This window comes from Marmota marmota, unplaced genomic scaffold (genome assembly GCF_001458135.2).
Source record: "Marmota marmota marmota unplaced genomic scaffold, marMar, whole genome shotgun sequence".
Taxonomy (NCBI): Eukaryota; Metazoa; Chordata; class Mammalia; order Rodentia; family Sciuridae; genus Marmota; species Marmota marmota.
Window position 1 is genome coordinate 55,170,536 of NW_025999977.1, and position 16,097 is coordinate 55,186,632.

Genomic DNA, 16,097 nt, shown 5'->3' on the forward strand with positions numbered 1-16,097 from the left:
AAAAAAAAAAAAAAAAAAAAAAAGAGAGATTAAAAAATTTATCTTAAATTTTAACTTCCTTTTAACTAATGACGTTACTAGGCAGTTTTCTTCAGAAAAAGTATGATAAACAATACCTTCTTCATAAATTATGCTCTAAGAACCTACTTATATTTTTCAAATAGAATTTTTTTCCACGTGTTTTAATCTTCATTTTGGATGGAAGTGATCTGAATGGTTTATGTAAATTCTACAAGAAATTAATAAGGACTTCTACAAATCACTGTCATTTGTAATTAAAATGCTTTAACTTACATTGATGTTGGCATTAACAAGTGCTGCTCCATTGGTGGCATAGAAAGAAATTGCATTTAAACTTACCAGGAGCTCATTGATGCCCAAGTTTTTAAATGCTTTCTGTGGGCCGTTTAACTGCTGGCAACTGTAGTTCACATGATTCATAATAATGGAAATTTAAATTTATTTTTAATTGAAAAGTGAAGTTACTTAAATTCTTTGAATGTTAACCTTTAGAAAAACATCTAAAAAATAAAGGCCCATATGATTTTGATGGCCCTCTGCCAAAAGATTATAATTTACATAAATATCTCTTTTAGCTGAAGAGTTTAATGCATTGAGCTCAGAAGGTTAGAAGAGAGACTTCAATCTGGAACCCGGCAGTAGTAGCTGGCTTGTGAGCAGTACCATTGTTCATGGCATTGAGAACACTGTTCGCATTCAGGCCTAAGCAGCGCTGGCATTTAAATGCAGTTAATTTGTTTCATGTGACTTGTCAGCTGTGTGTTTTTATCTAAATCTTTCTAGTCCTACTCTCCCCCCACCTACCCCCTGTGGGTTAAACTTCTGAAATAGATGAACTACCTTTTAACTATTTATGTTCTGGTATACTTTGGTCACTTTTGCAAATGATGCTTCTGCAGTCAATCTTTGGGTTTTCCATCCACTTCAGGTTTATCTAACAATCAGTTTGAATGCCATTTTACTTTATTAAAAAGTAATCCCATTTCAGAAAACTTTTTCTGTTTCATGCAGGTATGTATGTCTACAGAAGGACTTCTTGAAATTCATTTAGACAGAATTACTGTCTTTATTTTCTCAGCAGCACCCTATTCTTTCGTTTGCTAATTTTGTTCTCTAGATTTTTCCTTAAATGACTTTTAATATTTGGCTTCTTGCCGAGTACTGGGTCTGAGTGGTAATGTGCTGATTCCAAAGAAATAGTATAACTGTTACAATTATTTAAGGAAGATTCCCATTTCATTTTTGAAGGGAATGAAAATCTTTTTTAAAAAACTTTTTTAGTTGTAGATGGACACAATACCTTTAATTTATGTATTTATTTTTATGTGGTGCCTAAGATCGAACCCAGTGCCTCACATGCTTAGGCAAACATCCTACCATTGAGCCACAACCCCAGCCTGGGCATGAAAACCTTACTGCTCCTCTGAAATTGTACTCATTTAATACAGCCTAACAGTTCATATTCTTGATTGGGAAATGAGTATCTTTGAAGATAGTGCCAGTGATTTTGAAACAGTTTTTTGAGGTACAATTGATATATGGCAAACTGCCATTTTATAATGAAAAACTAGCCTCTATCTCAGAGCAAAGCTGTCCAAGGAAGGGACATGGCCTTTGTCCTTGGAAAAACCCACAGAGCACTCCTAGGCACATTCCCACCCTGCTAAGTTGTTTATCTATAGGAGAGATCTGCTGCGCCAGGTGTCCCTGACTCAGTCAGGCTAGGTGGGGATCCATAGCAGCCCCCTAGCAGCCACCAATCAGCATGAGACAGGGAAATACCTGGGATGCCAGATAACCCTCCCAGTAGTTTATGGTAGTTGATAACCTGTTGGGAAACCATGTTGTTCAGCATGTACACCCCTCTTGGCTTAACCAATCAGTTCAAACGAATACCCCTTTTGTACTGACCAATCACCCCTACCCAACTTGTTCCCGCCAGTGAATGTGCTATTCATGTTTTAGAGTTGTTGTTTTGATTTTCCCGCGGTGTGAGGTGATTTGTTATGCTGTATGTGAAGTCCCTGCCCTTTTCAAAGAATGTATATAAGCTCTGCTCAAGCTGTTCTCGGGGCTCTTTGCTCTTTACCTCTTCGAGGTAGGCTTGGAGCCCCAGCATGCTGGACCCCCAATAAACCCTTTGCTGTTGCATGAGACAGTCTCTTGGTGGTCTTTTCCTCCGACGTTCGCCTGACCTTTACAATAATTGCACAGTTTCAAAATTTACAAAGGGGCTGGGGATGTAGCTCAGTGGTGAAGCACTCCTGGGTTTAATCCCCAGTTCTGCAAAAACAAACAAACAAATAAACAGTATAGTTTTACTAGCTTAATATTTTTATTTATTCACAAAATCAACATCATCAGTCAGGAAAGTGGACAAATCCATCATTTCTAGAAGTTTCCTACTGGTACTTTGTAATCCCTTTCTGTCACCTACCTGCCTCCTTCATCCCCAACTTCACAAGGACCTTGACCTGCTTGCTATTGATTGGTTTATACTTGCTACTTTAATATAAATGAAAACAAACAACTATGCATTCTTTATTGGCTGGATTCTTTTACTCAGCATCATTTAATGAGATTTACCCATGCTGTTGTGTGTATCGATGGTTCACTCCTTTTTATTGCTGGGATGTGTTCTGTTGTATGAATATACCATCTTTTATCCATTCTCCCATTGGTGAATGTTGGGGTTGTTTCCCGTTCTCCTCATCCACCTTCCTGTCTCAGCCCCTCTCTCCTTTTTTTTCATCTCTCTCTCTGGTGCATTTTCCAGTGCAGCCTCAGATCAGCCTGCTGCCTGGCATCTGCTGGGTGGACCCTGCAGAGTTATCTGTATGTCACCATTTGAACCTACAAAAGCAACGTTTCACGCTGTTTGATGTAGAATGTGTAATAAGTATTTTTAATGAACAAGTGTTACTTGTTTTACTTTCAAGAATCTCTATCTCATACAACATTGTTTACTTTCTGTTTGAACTCAACTTTCCACAAACTTCTACTTAATAAAAGACTAATACATTTTATTAACAGTTACTGTGTCTGATTGATAAATGTGTTTTTTCCCAGTCCATTTTTCTGTATTTCTCTCATATTAATGCTTATATAGTAAGCATATATACTTTTACAATAGAAAATAAAATCTTCTTTTTGTTTAAGAAAAACCTGTGCTAACATTTTTCCAGTTTGTCTAATTTATTTGAAAGTTCTTTATTTGGGGGCTGAAGTGTGTAGCTCAATGCTTGAGCACTTGCCTAGTATGCACAGGGTCCTGGGTTCAATTCCTAGTACTAGGGGGGAAAAAGAAAAAAAAGTTCTGCAAAGCGAAGAACAGTGATTGTCTATTTAAAAATCATGAGTTTCAGAGCCATGACTCTCTCTCCTATGTCAGAGGCCCATGTCCTCATCTGTACACCAATAACTTATTTTGTCATCCCTGAGAGGTAGCCACTAGTGTGTGGCATACCTAGCACATGTGTTACTGTTCTACCTGTGTTTCCCTGTCAAGTCTGCCTTTGGCTAAAGACAATATGGTTCTGACCTCGTTCTTTGTTACCTTAGTAATTTTGTAACTATACCACTTTTTGGGTTTCTTTAAAAAACAATTTTAAATAAGAACAAGTGTGTAATGTGTTAGTTGTGTAAGTAACAAGTTTTTAATTTGTACAGAATTTGTGTTTCTTATAATGACATTAATGAAAATTTTCATTTATTTCTTATTTGAAGAATATCAAAGAATATTCCAACAACTAAAGATGTTGAACCACTACTTGAAATTGATGGAGATATAAGAAATTTCGAAGTATTTTTGTCTTCAAGGACCCCAGTTCTTGTGGCTCGAGATGTAAAGACATTTCTGCCTTGCACTGTAAACTTAGATCCCAAACTACGGGAGATTATTGCAGGTGGGTGTTGATAGTACATTTAATTTTTCTTCCCTAAGGTCCTCAGATGTTTCCCTGTTTCTATGTTGCCATATAAGTTTATTTTGCTTCATGAAAAAACAAGAAATTTGAACCAAGCATCACACAGGAGAATTACTGCCATTAAGGACTAGGAGTCTTATTCTTTTGGGAATGTTAAGAAAATGTTTCAACTTACTTTATTATAATCTCCTCCCCAAATTCTTACTTTGGAACTTTGGAATCAGATTTTTATTCACATATGGTTGTGACATTTAGATGTCAATCCATTATCATTTCCTGTCACCAGTCTTCTGTTCCTAAAAGGGCTCTTTCCAGAAGATTAAGGAAATCTTTCTATTACTTTTAAGTTTCTAACTTAAATTTGTATACTTGAGGATCATAACATTAAGATTTTGAAATAGAAGAAGTTCTTGGGGTACCACTGTGTACATATACACATATATACCACAACTTTATTGAAACACACTTTCTGCTCTGCTGGCTTATCCTTGAGTATTCCAGGAATTAAATTAGTACGCTATGTAAGGAAGTAAGCCAGATACAGAAAGACAAACACTGCTTGGTCCCACACATGTATAATCTGGAAAACTGTTTTCATAGAGAAGTAGAGTCAACAGTGCTTACCAGAGCCTGGGAGGATAAGGAGAAAGGGACTGGAAGAGACGTGGTGAGTACAAAGGTACAGCGAAGTAGGAAGAAAAAGTTCTGACTTTGATCACACAGTAGCAGGGTGCCTATAGTTAACCATAACTTAACATTTATTTCGAAATACCTAGAAGAGGAGATTTTGTATGGTCTCACCACAGAGATATGATGAATGTTTGGGGTGTGATGGATATGCTAATATCCCACACAATAGATACATGTATCAGAGTAGCATAGTGTACCCCATAAATGTGTACATAATTAAAAATAAACTACTACTGCAATTTTTATAGGTATTAGTCATAAGCCTGATGTAAAATGTGTGTTTGGGTCTATGGAATCTGTTGTTTGGACAGGGTTGAGTCTACAAACCTGTAGTCTTATTTAACTTTGTGTTGATACTAGATAAATCTGGGTTATTACAGTTGGTAATACTTCATGCATTATAAGAATTGTTAACATATCTTAAAAAAATCTTTAAAAAGAAGAATTAGCAGGCTTGGTAACTTAAGAGCAGAATCCATATGTTGGTGACTTTTCAAATGGTGAAAAACTTTTTATAAACATTAATTGAGCTTTTTTAACTGAAAGATCAGTACGACATTCAAGATTTCTGTCTATTTCCTGTTGGAATCCCTGACAAGAGTGATATAGCCATGTTTCTGTCTAGTAAAGAAAGCTGGAATGGTGATTGGACTAATAACCACTACCCTGTTTTCTTTGGCTTTCTGGAATATGGTGGAATCTTTCAGATGTCCGTGCTGCGAGAGAGCAGATCAATATAGGAGGACTTGCATACCCTCCACTTCCGCTACATGAAGCTCCTCCTCGGGCACCCTCGGGCTACAGTCAGCCCCCATCTGTCTGCTCTTCCTCCACTTCCTTCAACGGGCCATTTGCAGGTGGGGTGGTGTCACCACAACCTCACAGCAGCTATTACAGCGGCATGACGGGTCCTCAGCATCCCTTCTACAACAGGGTAAGGACACAGTGGTATCTTTGCTTTTAAGAATTTGTTTCAGGAAAATCTCAGGACTTTTCTTCTTGTGGATTCTATTATTGTTTTGAAACTGTACATTGGCTTTAAAATAGGAAACTAAAGTTTAAATGTAAAATATATGTTTTTAAAAATCAGCAGAACTTTGGAGTTTAGCATATTACAGATCTCAAAAGAGTCTGAATATTAGAGATGCTTTTTATTCATTTTCTTGATAAGAAAGTGTACACCACAGCAGTGACTATTCTGTGCTCTAAAGGAATGTATTTCTTCTTGTTTATAAACAAATGTTCCTTTGGTATATCTTGTATAATTCATTCTAGCATTTACAACAATGATAAACTTAAATTCCTATAGTAGTTTGTTATACCTCTACTTACTAAGATTTATACTTTTGAAATGTGAGATAATAATGGGAAAATACTGTTTGTAAGACTCAGGTGTAATCGCCAATTAATACCACTATAGCCTGTTTTTAGTTTTATTTCAAATTGTCTTATATACTTAATATAAATATGCAATTTTTAAATGAGAAGATGAGAGTATAATTAATTATCAATGGTGTTAAAATACTGTGAGGTTTAGTGGGCTCAGCCTACAGCTTATCTATTCTCATGTTAATGACATTAAACACTAATATTTCCTACCAGAAAATGGAGCATGAACCATAGAATTATGTTTCTTGGACTGTACTCTAAGATCCATCGCAATTCCTTATTTTTTGTTATCTTCCTATTTTGTCGAACTCAAGAAAATATAGGGGCTAGTATTCACAGACTTCAACTGCCTAGCTAAATAAATGTAATAGGAGCTAAGAAGAAAGAGAAGTTTAAAATAAATGTGGCAAAAGAAGGACTTTCAGAATTTAAATTAAATTTTCAATTTTTAAAAACTGTTGGCCATATTAGTAATTAGGCATTCTGTTCATAAAGAATACCTAATTCTTTATGAACAGAATACCTAATTACCCTAGGAATGTTATTCCTTTTTTCCTATGGACAAAGAGACAAAGATAGAACAATAACATTTTATAGTGTATTTTTCCTTATAAAATTTAACATGTAATAGGCAATGTCAAATGCAGATTTTTAATCACATTCTTAAAATTGGCTATAATTTTACAGAAACTCATTCAATTAATACCATTTGAAGTTTTGAGACCAAGAAGTTTATTTTAAAAAAATTATCAGATCATTTAGGCCAATTTCTTATATTTACTAACTTAAACAATAACAATAATATGATAATGCTTTAATAATATTTTATTATTTTTAAAACATTTAATTTTCTTTTTAGGTTTAGTAGTTATTGCTATAGTTATTTGAGGTTTTTAGTCTCAAAGTTAAAAACAGAATAATTCTCTTAAACCATCAGAGGTAAAGAAGGTGGGGGAAGATGCTATATTAGTGTAACATCCGAGTGAATTGTAGTTTTGCCCAGATAATCTGATATGTGAAGCTGATTAAAAGTAAATGCCGTAGTTCTGGGTTTCATGTAAACAGGATTCTCCACCTATTTTTAAGAAACATAATTACTTATTTAGAAATAGAGCACACTCCAGGATGGTTAGGATATAAGGAAGCTCCAGGAACTTGGAGTGATGCTATTCCTGAATTTCATACTGGAGTGTTCTCATATGATCCAGACTTTTCTGGGTCTTATTTGGCCTAATCTTTTTTTTTTTTTTTTTGTAAGTAATAGTGTTCTAATAAGATACCAGTCTGCTTTTTAAAAAGACATTGACTTAATATATGTAATCACTTTGAACCTGCCACTTGACAAGTCTGTACACGTTAAACATGTCGAAACTGTAAGGTACAAAATTTCAGTTGCTTTCTTTAAAAACGCTTATAATTAAATGAATAATATAAAATGTAAAAAATATGTCTTAAATTTTGGTTTTATATCTTACAGAATATGAGGGAGGCATTTTTGTTCTTTTGTCACTTGCACTAAAAGTTTTGGAGTTGTGTTTGGTTAGTTTCATTTGATAACTCTCATTACACTTTTATTTCTATAATTGTTCATGCCCTTTTTTGTTACATGTTTTTCCATAGCCATTCTTTGCCCCATACCTTTACACGCCAAGGTATTACCCTGGCAGTTCCCACCATCTCATCTCACGTCCATCAGTAAAAACGAATTTGCCCAGAGATCAGAACAATGGCCTAGTAAGTATGTAAAAGGGTAACTAAAATATTAATCTCATAATAAACATAGATAGCACTATAAATTGGGTTTTTTTCCTTTCCAGAGTAAAAGAGTGCAACTTATTTTATAAATAGTTTTAAGAAATGTAAGACTATTACTAACACAAAATGTATTTTGTTTTCGTTTCTGGTAAAATCTGTAGAAGGAAAATGACTAGCAATCTCAGTGATTAATGTTAAGTTTTTTACAACCAGAGATTTCTGGCTTGTAAACTAATGTTTGTTACCAAAACTTTTAAGACTAAATCTTTACCTCTAATAATTTCTAATATTTTTTTGAAGGCTATACATATGTGATATCTGCATAATTATGTATTAGCACCATGAAAAACATAGATGCAGGCAATGAAAACATTTCAGTCTTATGTCACAAACTAAACAGGATAAGGAGAAATCGCTCAGAGGTACTATTGAATCTAATTAATCCAAAACAAAATACATTTTTGCCTAATATATTAGGAGTTCCTGATGATAAACTAGTTTAAGTAACAAGTAAAAACAAACTCCCTGTTAATATAATTTAAATTAAATTTTAAAATGTCATGAAGGGAAAATCTAGTCATAGAAACGATTCAATGTTGTATGTATTATTATTTTAACATCATGTTCATTCATCAGAGTCTGGCTTATCTCTGCACCGTTTCACCCATGCTTTCCTGTTTTATGTTGTTAGGAAGTTATCAAGGAGGATGCTGCTGAGGGGCTTCCTTCACCCACAGACTCCTCGAGGGTAATGGAGTAGTCTTGTGGTGTGGAACCTAGCATCTCATGGCTTCTGCAGCAGTAATGACATCTTAATCGCCACGGCAGCAGTTCACTAACTCTGCATTTGTGTGATGGCAGCTAGTGCAGAATAGCTGAATACTAATAATTATAGCTCATGAATTAATTAAAAAGCTGATATTTACCCTTTACTTCCTCCTGCTTTTCCCTTTTTATCACTGGCATGGGATGAGGATTTTTATTCTCCCATAAGTTTTTCCCAGCAGCCATCAGAAGCATTCAGGTGTTTGTTTCTTAGTGTTGAGCTCTGTTTTTACCTTTGATTGTTTTTGTGAAGAATATAGCTGGTAATGCACATGTAGAAGAGTTTTGAAAATATCTAAAATCACCTTTGAGACTATAAGAAGACATGAACCAGATAGTATGCACCTAAAATGCATATTCTCAATGTGGGCATCCATAGGTAATAGAGTCTCTTAACCTGTGTGTGCACAGGTAGTCTAAGTCTTTGTGCAGTACTAATTTTCTTTCTGTTTATTAAAATAAAATTTCCAGACAAATGCAGAGCTGGTTCAGCATGTAAAGGAAGTTACTCAAACCTCCCCTCAATACCTTAAGGCAGGTTCTTACTAACAAACAAAAACTTTGTAGAGAAAATAACTTTTATTGTTTTATTTACAGAATATATTATCCCAAGTAAATATGATCAATTTAATCTAAAATTATGCTGAAATGTGGCATAGTACTTTGAGTCAGAGGGTGAAATATTGCATCCTAATGTTATCAGCAATTTTTGACTTAAAGCATGCATTTGGGTAGGCAATAGTTTTTTAAACTTTAGTTTCCTTTGAGTTTATGTTAGTAAGAGAGAAGAAGAACCATTTTGTTTGCTTTTAGGGCTTGACGATTCTTAAGTCATTAACATTTCAGCTCAAGTGTTTGAGTAACTTCAATTATCCACAAATGATAGATGTGTAGCAAACCATAATAGTTCTCTTTGGATGCTTAGGGAATCTTAAATCCATGGATCATCACTGCTATATGCAAGAGTGGAGTTTTGTTTTGTACGAGAGCCTTTAATACAGAATTTCATGCATGCAGTGCAATTCTCTGAGCTAAAATTCCTCAGCAAATTTTTGATGAAAATAAGTGACTGTGAAGAATTTGATAGACTTAATGGCACAGATATGCTGAAACAGTAGCTATTACCATGCCAAAAAGTGTAGGGGCACACTGGTAATCAGAAGTGTCAGTAGTTTCTTTTAGCAGCAGAAAAGGAGCATTAGGCAAAATTAAAATGAGTTTTTGGGAAGGTAAAATAATGCAGTATCTGAGACATGGTTAGAAGCCCAGTAACAAAGTGTAAAGGTACTCTGCCTGTATTTAGTGCCTTTGTTTAGTAAAGTAACCAAACTATTTGTTGTTTTTATAATAGTAAAACATAGTTTTGTAACTGACATAGTCGGATTAGGTACTTACCACGCTTTCTTTGCTTTTAAGAAATTAACAATGACAATAACATGTAAAATGTGTTTTGTAAAAAAACTCGTAAAAAGTAGACATGTAGTTCAAAGGTATATTGAAAACAGTGGTGGAAATGTGAAGAACTTGTATGTGGGAACATTGTTGGGGACCAAAAGGCTTCTCAGTGCAAAAATATTTAGTCCTTCTGCTCCTAAGGCTTTCCAGTTCTGTCTTAGGCAACAGTATGGACGATGGACACCATGTCCACATGGTCAGCTATCCCCAGCATGTGCTATTGATGGGGGAGGGCTGCTCACAGACCAAAAAGTGTTAGCCAGCTCTGGTCTTTTCAAATAGAGGTAGACCCATCTTTTTTTTTTTTTTTTTAACCACAAAGAGTTTCTGATAAGCCATTATAAAGTATATTCTTATGAAAACAATTGGGTTTTCTCACATGACATAGTTCAGATTATACCTTGTGAAGCCCAGCCAAGGACTTACACGTAGACATATGCAAGTGTTTCTCAAAGGTGAGGATTTCAAATATACGCTTCCATGCTTGCTATATTCTTCCTAGAATTTTATGACTGAGAAAAATTAAGTGCCAAATCTTGAAAAAGTGGGGAAAATTTTAGACCTAAGATATGCTCCCCAGAATATTAGAGCTGAAAAGAACCAGTTATTTTCACCTTTTAGGCAGAGAAGCCTTTTTTAGAAATGAAGTCTCATCAGAACTCTAGTTCATAAAATCAGGGAGAGCAGACCTCTGGCCCCACCTGGACTTGCCTTTCCTCCTGAGGTTTCCTCAGGGACAAATAATAACCTGAAGTCAAGCGTAAATGACTCCATCACAGTTGAACCCTGTGAGGCTCAGCTAGAGGTACAGGAGGGGAGTGCCAGATAAAGGGCCAGAATGAGCATGTCCCATGTCCCAGCCTGTTGTTCTCCAGCACCCTGCTGCCTGCTTTGCCCCTATTTCTGTTGTGGGTGAAGAAGGGTTTTGGTCTTTGAGTTAAATAGATGCTGATGATGAACTCTTAGCCTTGAACAAGTTTATTCACCTCTCTGATTCTCAACTTTTTTAATCTAGAAAACGCCCACCTTCCTCTTAGGTCTCAGTTAAGAGTTACTCAGCCTTAGCATACTTTTAAGTACATTATTATTATTACAACTACTCCAAAGCCAAACTCCACAGAGCTTTAAAGACTCAGAACTAAAAAGTTTCAGATTAAATAACCTTTGTCTCAGTAGTGGGAGCAGTGTACAAATAACTCCAGTCAATCTAGGTACACTCAAGACAGTTTACTTGTTATTACTTCTTAGACTCAAAAGATGTAATTTGGTTTGTGTTCTTAGAATTTAGAAGACTTTCTAGGTTTTTTTTTTTTTTGAATACTTAAATAGTCATGCATCACTTAATGAGAGCAGTTTGCTCTGAATATTGCAGTAATAGGCAATTTTGTTGTAGTGTAAAACAGCCTAGAGTGTACTTATACAAACTAGAACAGCTATGACATCACCAGATGGTACAACATCATGGGACCAACCAATAATATGAGGTCCCATGTTGACTGAAATGTTACACATGTATGACTGTACTTTAAAATTTTGAAAGCTTTTCAGGGAAATTTTACTTGGTGTGTTTAGCCTCTTTAGTGCAGTTTTCATTGAGAATTACAGTTGACCCTGAACAACACAGATTTGGACTATGTGGGTCCATTTATGTGCTCATTGGGATTTGCAACACTTTGAAAAAACTTTACAAACTATAATCTAGAAATATTGAAAAATTAAGAAAATATGGTGTATCATGAATACATAAAGTATGCATAGATAAGTCTATTTTATCATTTACTTCCACAAAATATATACAAATCTATTATAGTTAAAATTTATTCAAACTTATGCATACCAAGACTATCCATGGTGCATTTGCAATGAGAGAAATGTAAAAAGTGTAAAGATGCAGTATAAAATCATAACTACGTAAAATTAACCATAATACTTACTGCAATAATGTTGTAGCAATCTCCTGTTGCTCTTGTCAGGAGCTCAAGTGTTGGGACACTCTGCTTAAAATACTGTGGGATGCTGGCCAGCTTGGTGTGAGCAGTTGTCTGTCCAGTCAGCTGCTTATCAAGGTAAAAGGTGGTCTCTCAAGGTGCTCATGTATGTATGTAATCCATACAGCAACCAAAATGTATTAATCAGCCGTCATTGGTAAGCCTCCAGTCAACAGCAGGCTATTGGCGGTTAAGTTTTGGGGGAGTCAGAAATTCTCTGAATTTTTGACTGTGTGTGGAGTCGGTGTCCTTAATCCCCTTATTGCTCAAGGGTCAACTGTAGTGGCACTGAGATCATTTGGTGACAGCTTAGGAAGGCTGGGTTGGGCCAGGTCTCTCTCCCATTCCCCCATGGCATTGTGCTATGTAGTCACCACAAGAGTGGTGTGACTTAGAGTGACTTAGAGTTCGCTGCTCCTGTGGTAACAGAATTTCACTGACAAACATTTTTCAAAGGAAGGAATAACATGGCATTTTTTATCCTTTTACCCTTCCCTGACTGACGGAGCCTGGAGTACCGCAATGCCTGTGTGATCATTCATTGTTCAGCACACATTAATTGAGCATGCAAGGCACTGCCAGCCAGGGTACGGCAGGTAACACAACTGCTAGAAGTCCTGCCCTCTACGGCTGGCTGTGGCCTTGAAGGCCCCCAAGGGAGTTAGCAATATTAAGAAGTCATTCTTTCTTGTCTTCTTGACATTTTGAGACATCTGTAGATCACTTTATGCCTTGTTGAAAAAGCATGACAATAGATAGCACCAAATTTAAACATAAAGAACTTCAGAATTACAAATGCAGCTTTAATACAATAACTCAGCTTCCACTGTGCTCTTGCATGCAGAGATTGAAGAAAACTATTGTTTAATAAAGGCATTAAAAATGAAGGTCTTGATTTTCATTAAACAGGATCCAGTTCATGGAGTGACCAAGTAAAAAAAGATGGGGCTCATTTGTAGACAATTCATATTTCCACCACTGGCTTAGAACTTACATCCTGTTTTCAAAGTATGTGTCCAAACCAAGATGTCTCTTATTGTTCAGGAGAAGACTTGGACAAGAAAGTTAAAGATGCTGTGGGTAAGGAGTTGGGACAATAGGTTTTACTTAGACCAGGTGCTCTGGACAGGGGTCCTGGGAGCTGGTGGCAAAACCAACGTGGACATCATTCACACTTTTAGAAACGAGTTTTCATTTGAATAATTTCAGTTCATTTTTTCCTTTATTAAAGTGTAGCAAAAAGTGTATTTACTTCCTGCTTCAAAGTCTTTCCTGTCAGATTTCAATTAAGAAACCTTTTTCCTAAACAATTGATAAACTTCAATTAAATTCACCAGAAATATTACAGTAATGTTACCATTTATAGCTGAGAGTACATGTAAAAGTTTAAAAAATAACAAATCATATTCATTGTAATTTTGTAGTACCTGTGTTTTAAAAAATATTTCCCTTGGAATGTACTAAACTTTATCTGTCAACTTTGACAAGATTATTATTTCTCAGTTACTTTGGAGATTACATTTTCCAACTAAGTTAAGAGTAGCATTCCCTTGTGATTTGAGTATGTTATAGTGAAGTATAATTTCATTAGCACTCCTTTTTTGATATTTTTGCAAATATCCATAGATAGTCACTTTTTTGAAATTTTATTTATAATTAGCTTGATAATATAAATGTAAAAATGGGATTCTCATGATGAGTTCCAGATATTATGTTAAAAGAAAGACATCTGACATTAGACCAGCAGAACTCCTGACTGTTGTTTTACTAAAGTGATGTTGTAAATGAAGAATATTGTCATCATCTTTAGACTGTTTTAAACATACCAAGAGTACTTTCCACCAATTAAATACATATAAAAAAAAATAACAGCAGTTGTTATTTGCTTTGAATTAGAATTTTAAAAAATTCATGTAACTAATACTATGTTCATCATAGTATGTGGGTTCTCTCCATCACATTTGTGATTTCTTGGACTGTGAGACTCTTAAGGCCTTTCTTTTGATATGGTGTTATAGGTCATCTGTTATGATCTACATACCCAATGAAACAAACCTCCATTTAAAAGTGTTTCTCTGACAATTAACTACAATGCAGCTAGATATTTGTTTTGGGGTTTTTTTTGGCAATTAAAAATTACTTTTCAGTATATTTTAGTTATACACAATAATGGATTTCATTGTGGCATATTCTTATATGCATATAACATGGTTTGATCTTATCCACATGATATTTCATTTTATAAGTTAATCATATAATAAGCCAAATAAGCCCTTTTATTAAATGTTTTTAAGTTCTAAGCTTATATATAGGAGGAATATTGACTTTTTATAGCAGATTTAATTTCCCAGTTTTCTTTTTGACTATATGGTACATGATTAATAATAGAAAATATGAATTTTAAATAGAAAAATAATAGAAAATAGAAAAAAATTTTGAGAAATTTTATAACTTTAAAATTACCAGGTGCATGTTAATGAAAATAAGCATGTGTGGGTGCGCGCACGCATGTGCACGCATGTATGCATCATCTGCTCTGTGATGCTGTCGGGGTGGTTTGTTCAAAGTGCAGGGGAAATATGAGGCATGCCAAGGGTGCTGCCTGGGTTCACAGTGCTTGTGGTTGTGATGTTGTCCTCGTGTCCTTCACTCTGTTTTATTCCTTCCTTAAAGCCGAGTGACTCTGGGTTTAACAGACAGAGACAGGTACAGCAACTCTGAGTGAGCTCTCCTTCTCTCCTTACTAGACTATTAAAAGCAGTCACTGGCCTCTTCATGCTTGGCTGTTAACAAATCTCTGCTTGTTCTGGTACCTCGGATGTATTTTAACAGTTGCTTTCAGCCTTTGCATGGCATTCATTTCTGCCTAATCAATTTTAAGCTCATTTAATGAATTTACCAAAGATGATAACATTTCAGAGTACAATTTTAATCTACTTACAATATAAAATGAAACATTTACCCAAAAATAATTTTAATATTTTGTTGCTTATTTATACCTGGAGAAATTCTAATTTGTTCACATTTTGAAGTTTATATTTAACAGTTTAAATTAACATTTGCTACATTGCACTTTACAATTTAGAAAATTTTTAAAAGTATTTTTTATAGTTGTAGATGGACACAACACCTTCACTCTATTTGCTTATTTATTTGTGGTACTGAATATCGACCCCAGGGCCTAAACATGTGAGGCAAGCGCTCTACCACCCAGCCATAATCCCAGTCCCCAAATTAGAAAATATTTTAAAAAGTAAATTCTCCTTTATAAAATCAATATGCCAAAGTGATTTGTTTTTTACTTATAATAGGTAAATTTTAAGTAAGAATGCATGGTAAATGTTAAAATATATCATTTGAGTTATTTTTTGTATTTAGAAAGTAATATATTTAGTTTCTATTAAAATTTTGCCTACGGAATTATTGAATATGCTTTTTGTTATTTCCTTATCACTTTTATACTCTTTTCTCCTTTTTTTAAAAAATGGAATTTCTATCCAAAAATCATTATTTTGGTTATAAGATTTATTTGATTTCAAAATAATTTTATCATTTATGATTATTTTAGGAAAAAAGACCTGGCAGGTAATTACTGGTTTTTCTTTATTCAAAGAAACATTATAACACAGTTTTGCTAATTGATAATTTCTCCCTTGATAAAGCCCAACTTTATATAAATAGATAATCAAAAGTCAGACTGTAGTTTTGATGGAATTATGGGAATCTTATTCTGCATGTATGTCTGTCATTTTATACTTTTTACCCTAATTGACAGAGTTAATATGGTCTATTTCTGTTACACTTGTCTGTCTTAGCTTAATCTGAAAGAGAGTTCTTTTGGAATTTTTTATTTGGCCTCATACATTGTCTAACACTGAGCTATGTCCCCAGGGTCGCTCTTGGGATTTTTTAAACAATATTTTACTATAAAAATAATTTTAGACCTAAAGAAAAGATGTAAAAATGGTATACCCTTAATATTAATGAATTTTATAATTCCACAATTATCAGAGGCAGAAATTAAAATTAGTACAATACTATGTACTAC

The 16,097-nt window shown here is 34.6% G+C and overlaps 1 protein-coding gene across 20 annotated transcripts in view; it reads left to right on the plus strand.

Annotated features, from left to right (window-relative positions):
* Kidins220 (kinase D interacting substrate 220) overlaps positions 1-16,097 on the plus strand; it is a 103,490-nt gene that overhangs the window by 72,165 nt on the left and 15,228 nt on the right. For 6 of the 20 annotated variants that reach the window (XM_048804868.1, XM_048804869.1, XM_048804870.1 and 3 more), the window contains exons 23-28: positions 3,748-3,926; positions 5,345-5,571; positions 7,647-7,760; positions 8,473-8,529; positions 13,094-13,129; positions 14,723-14,755. In XM_048804868.1, coding sequence (XP_048660825.1) covers positions 3,748-3,926; positions 5,345-5,571; positions 7,647-7,760; positions 8,473-8,529; positions 13,094-13,129; positions 14,723-14,755 — 646 coding nt within the window. Of the gene's footprint in view, positions 1-3,747; positions 3,927-5,344; positions 5,572-7,646; positions 7,761-8,472; positions 8,530-12,034; positions 13,057-13,093; positions 13,130-14,722; positions 14,756-16,097 lie in introns of those variants that run through there. The other 14 variants (XM_048804873.1, XM_048804874.1, XM_015480001.2 and 11 more) reach the window with 7 other exon arrangements.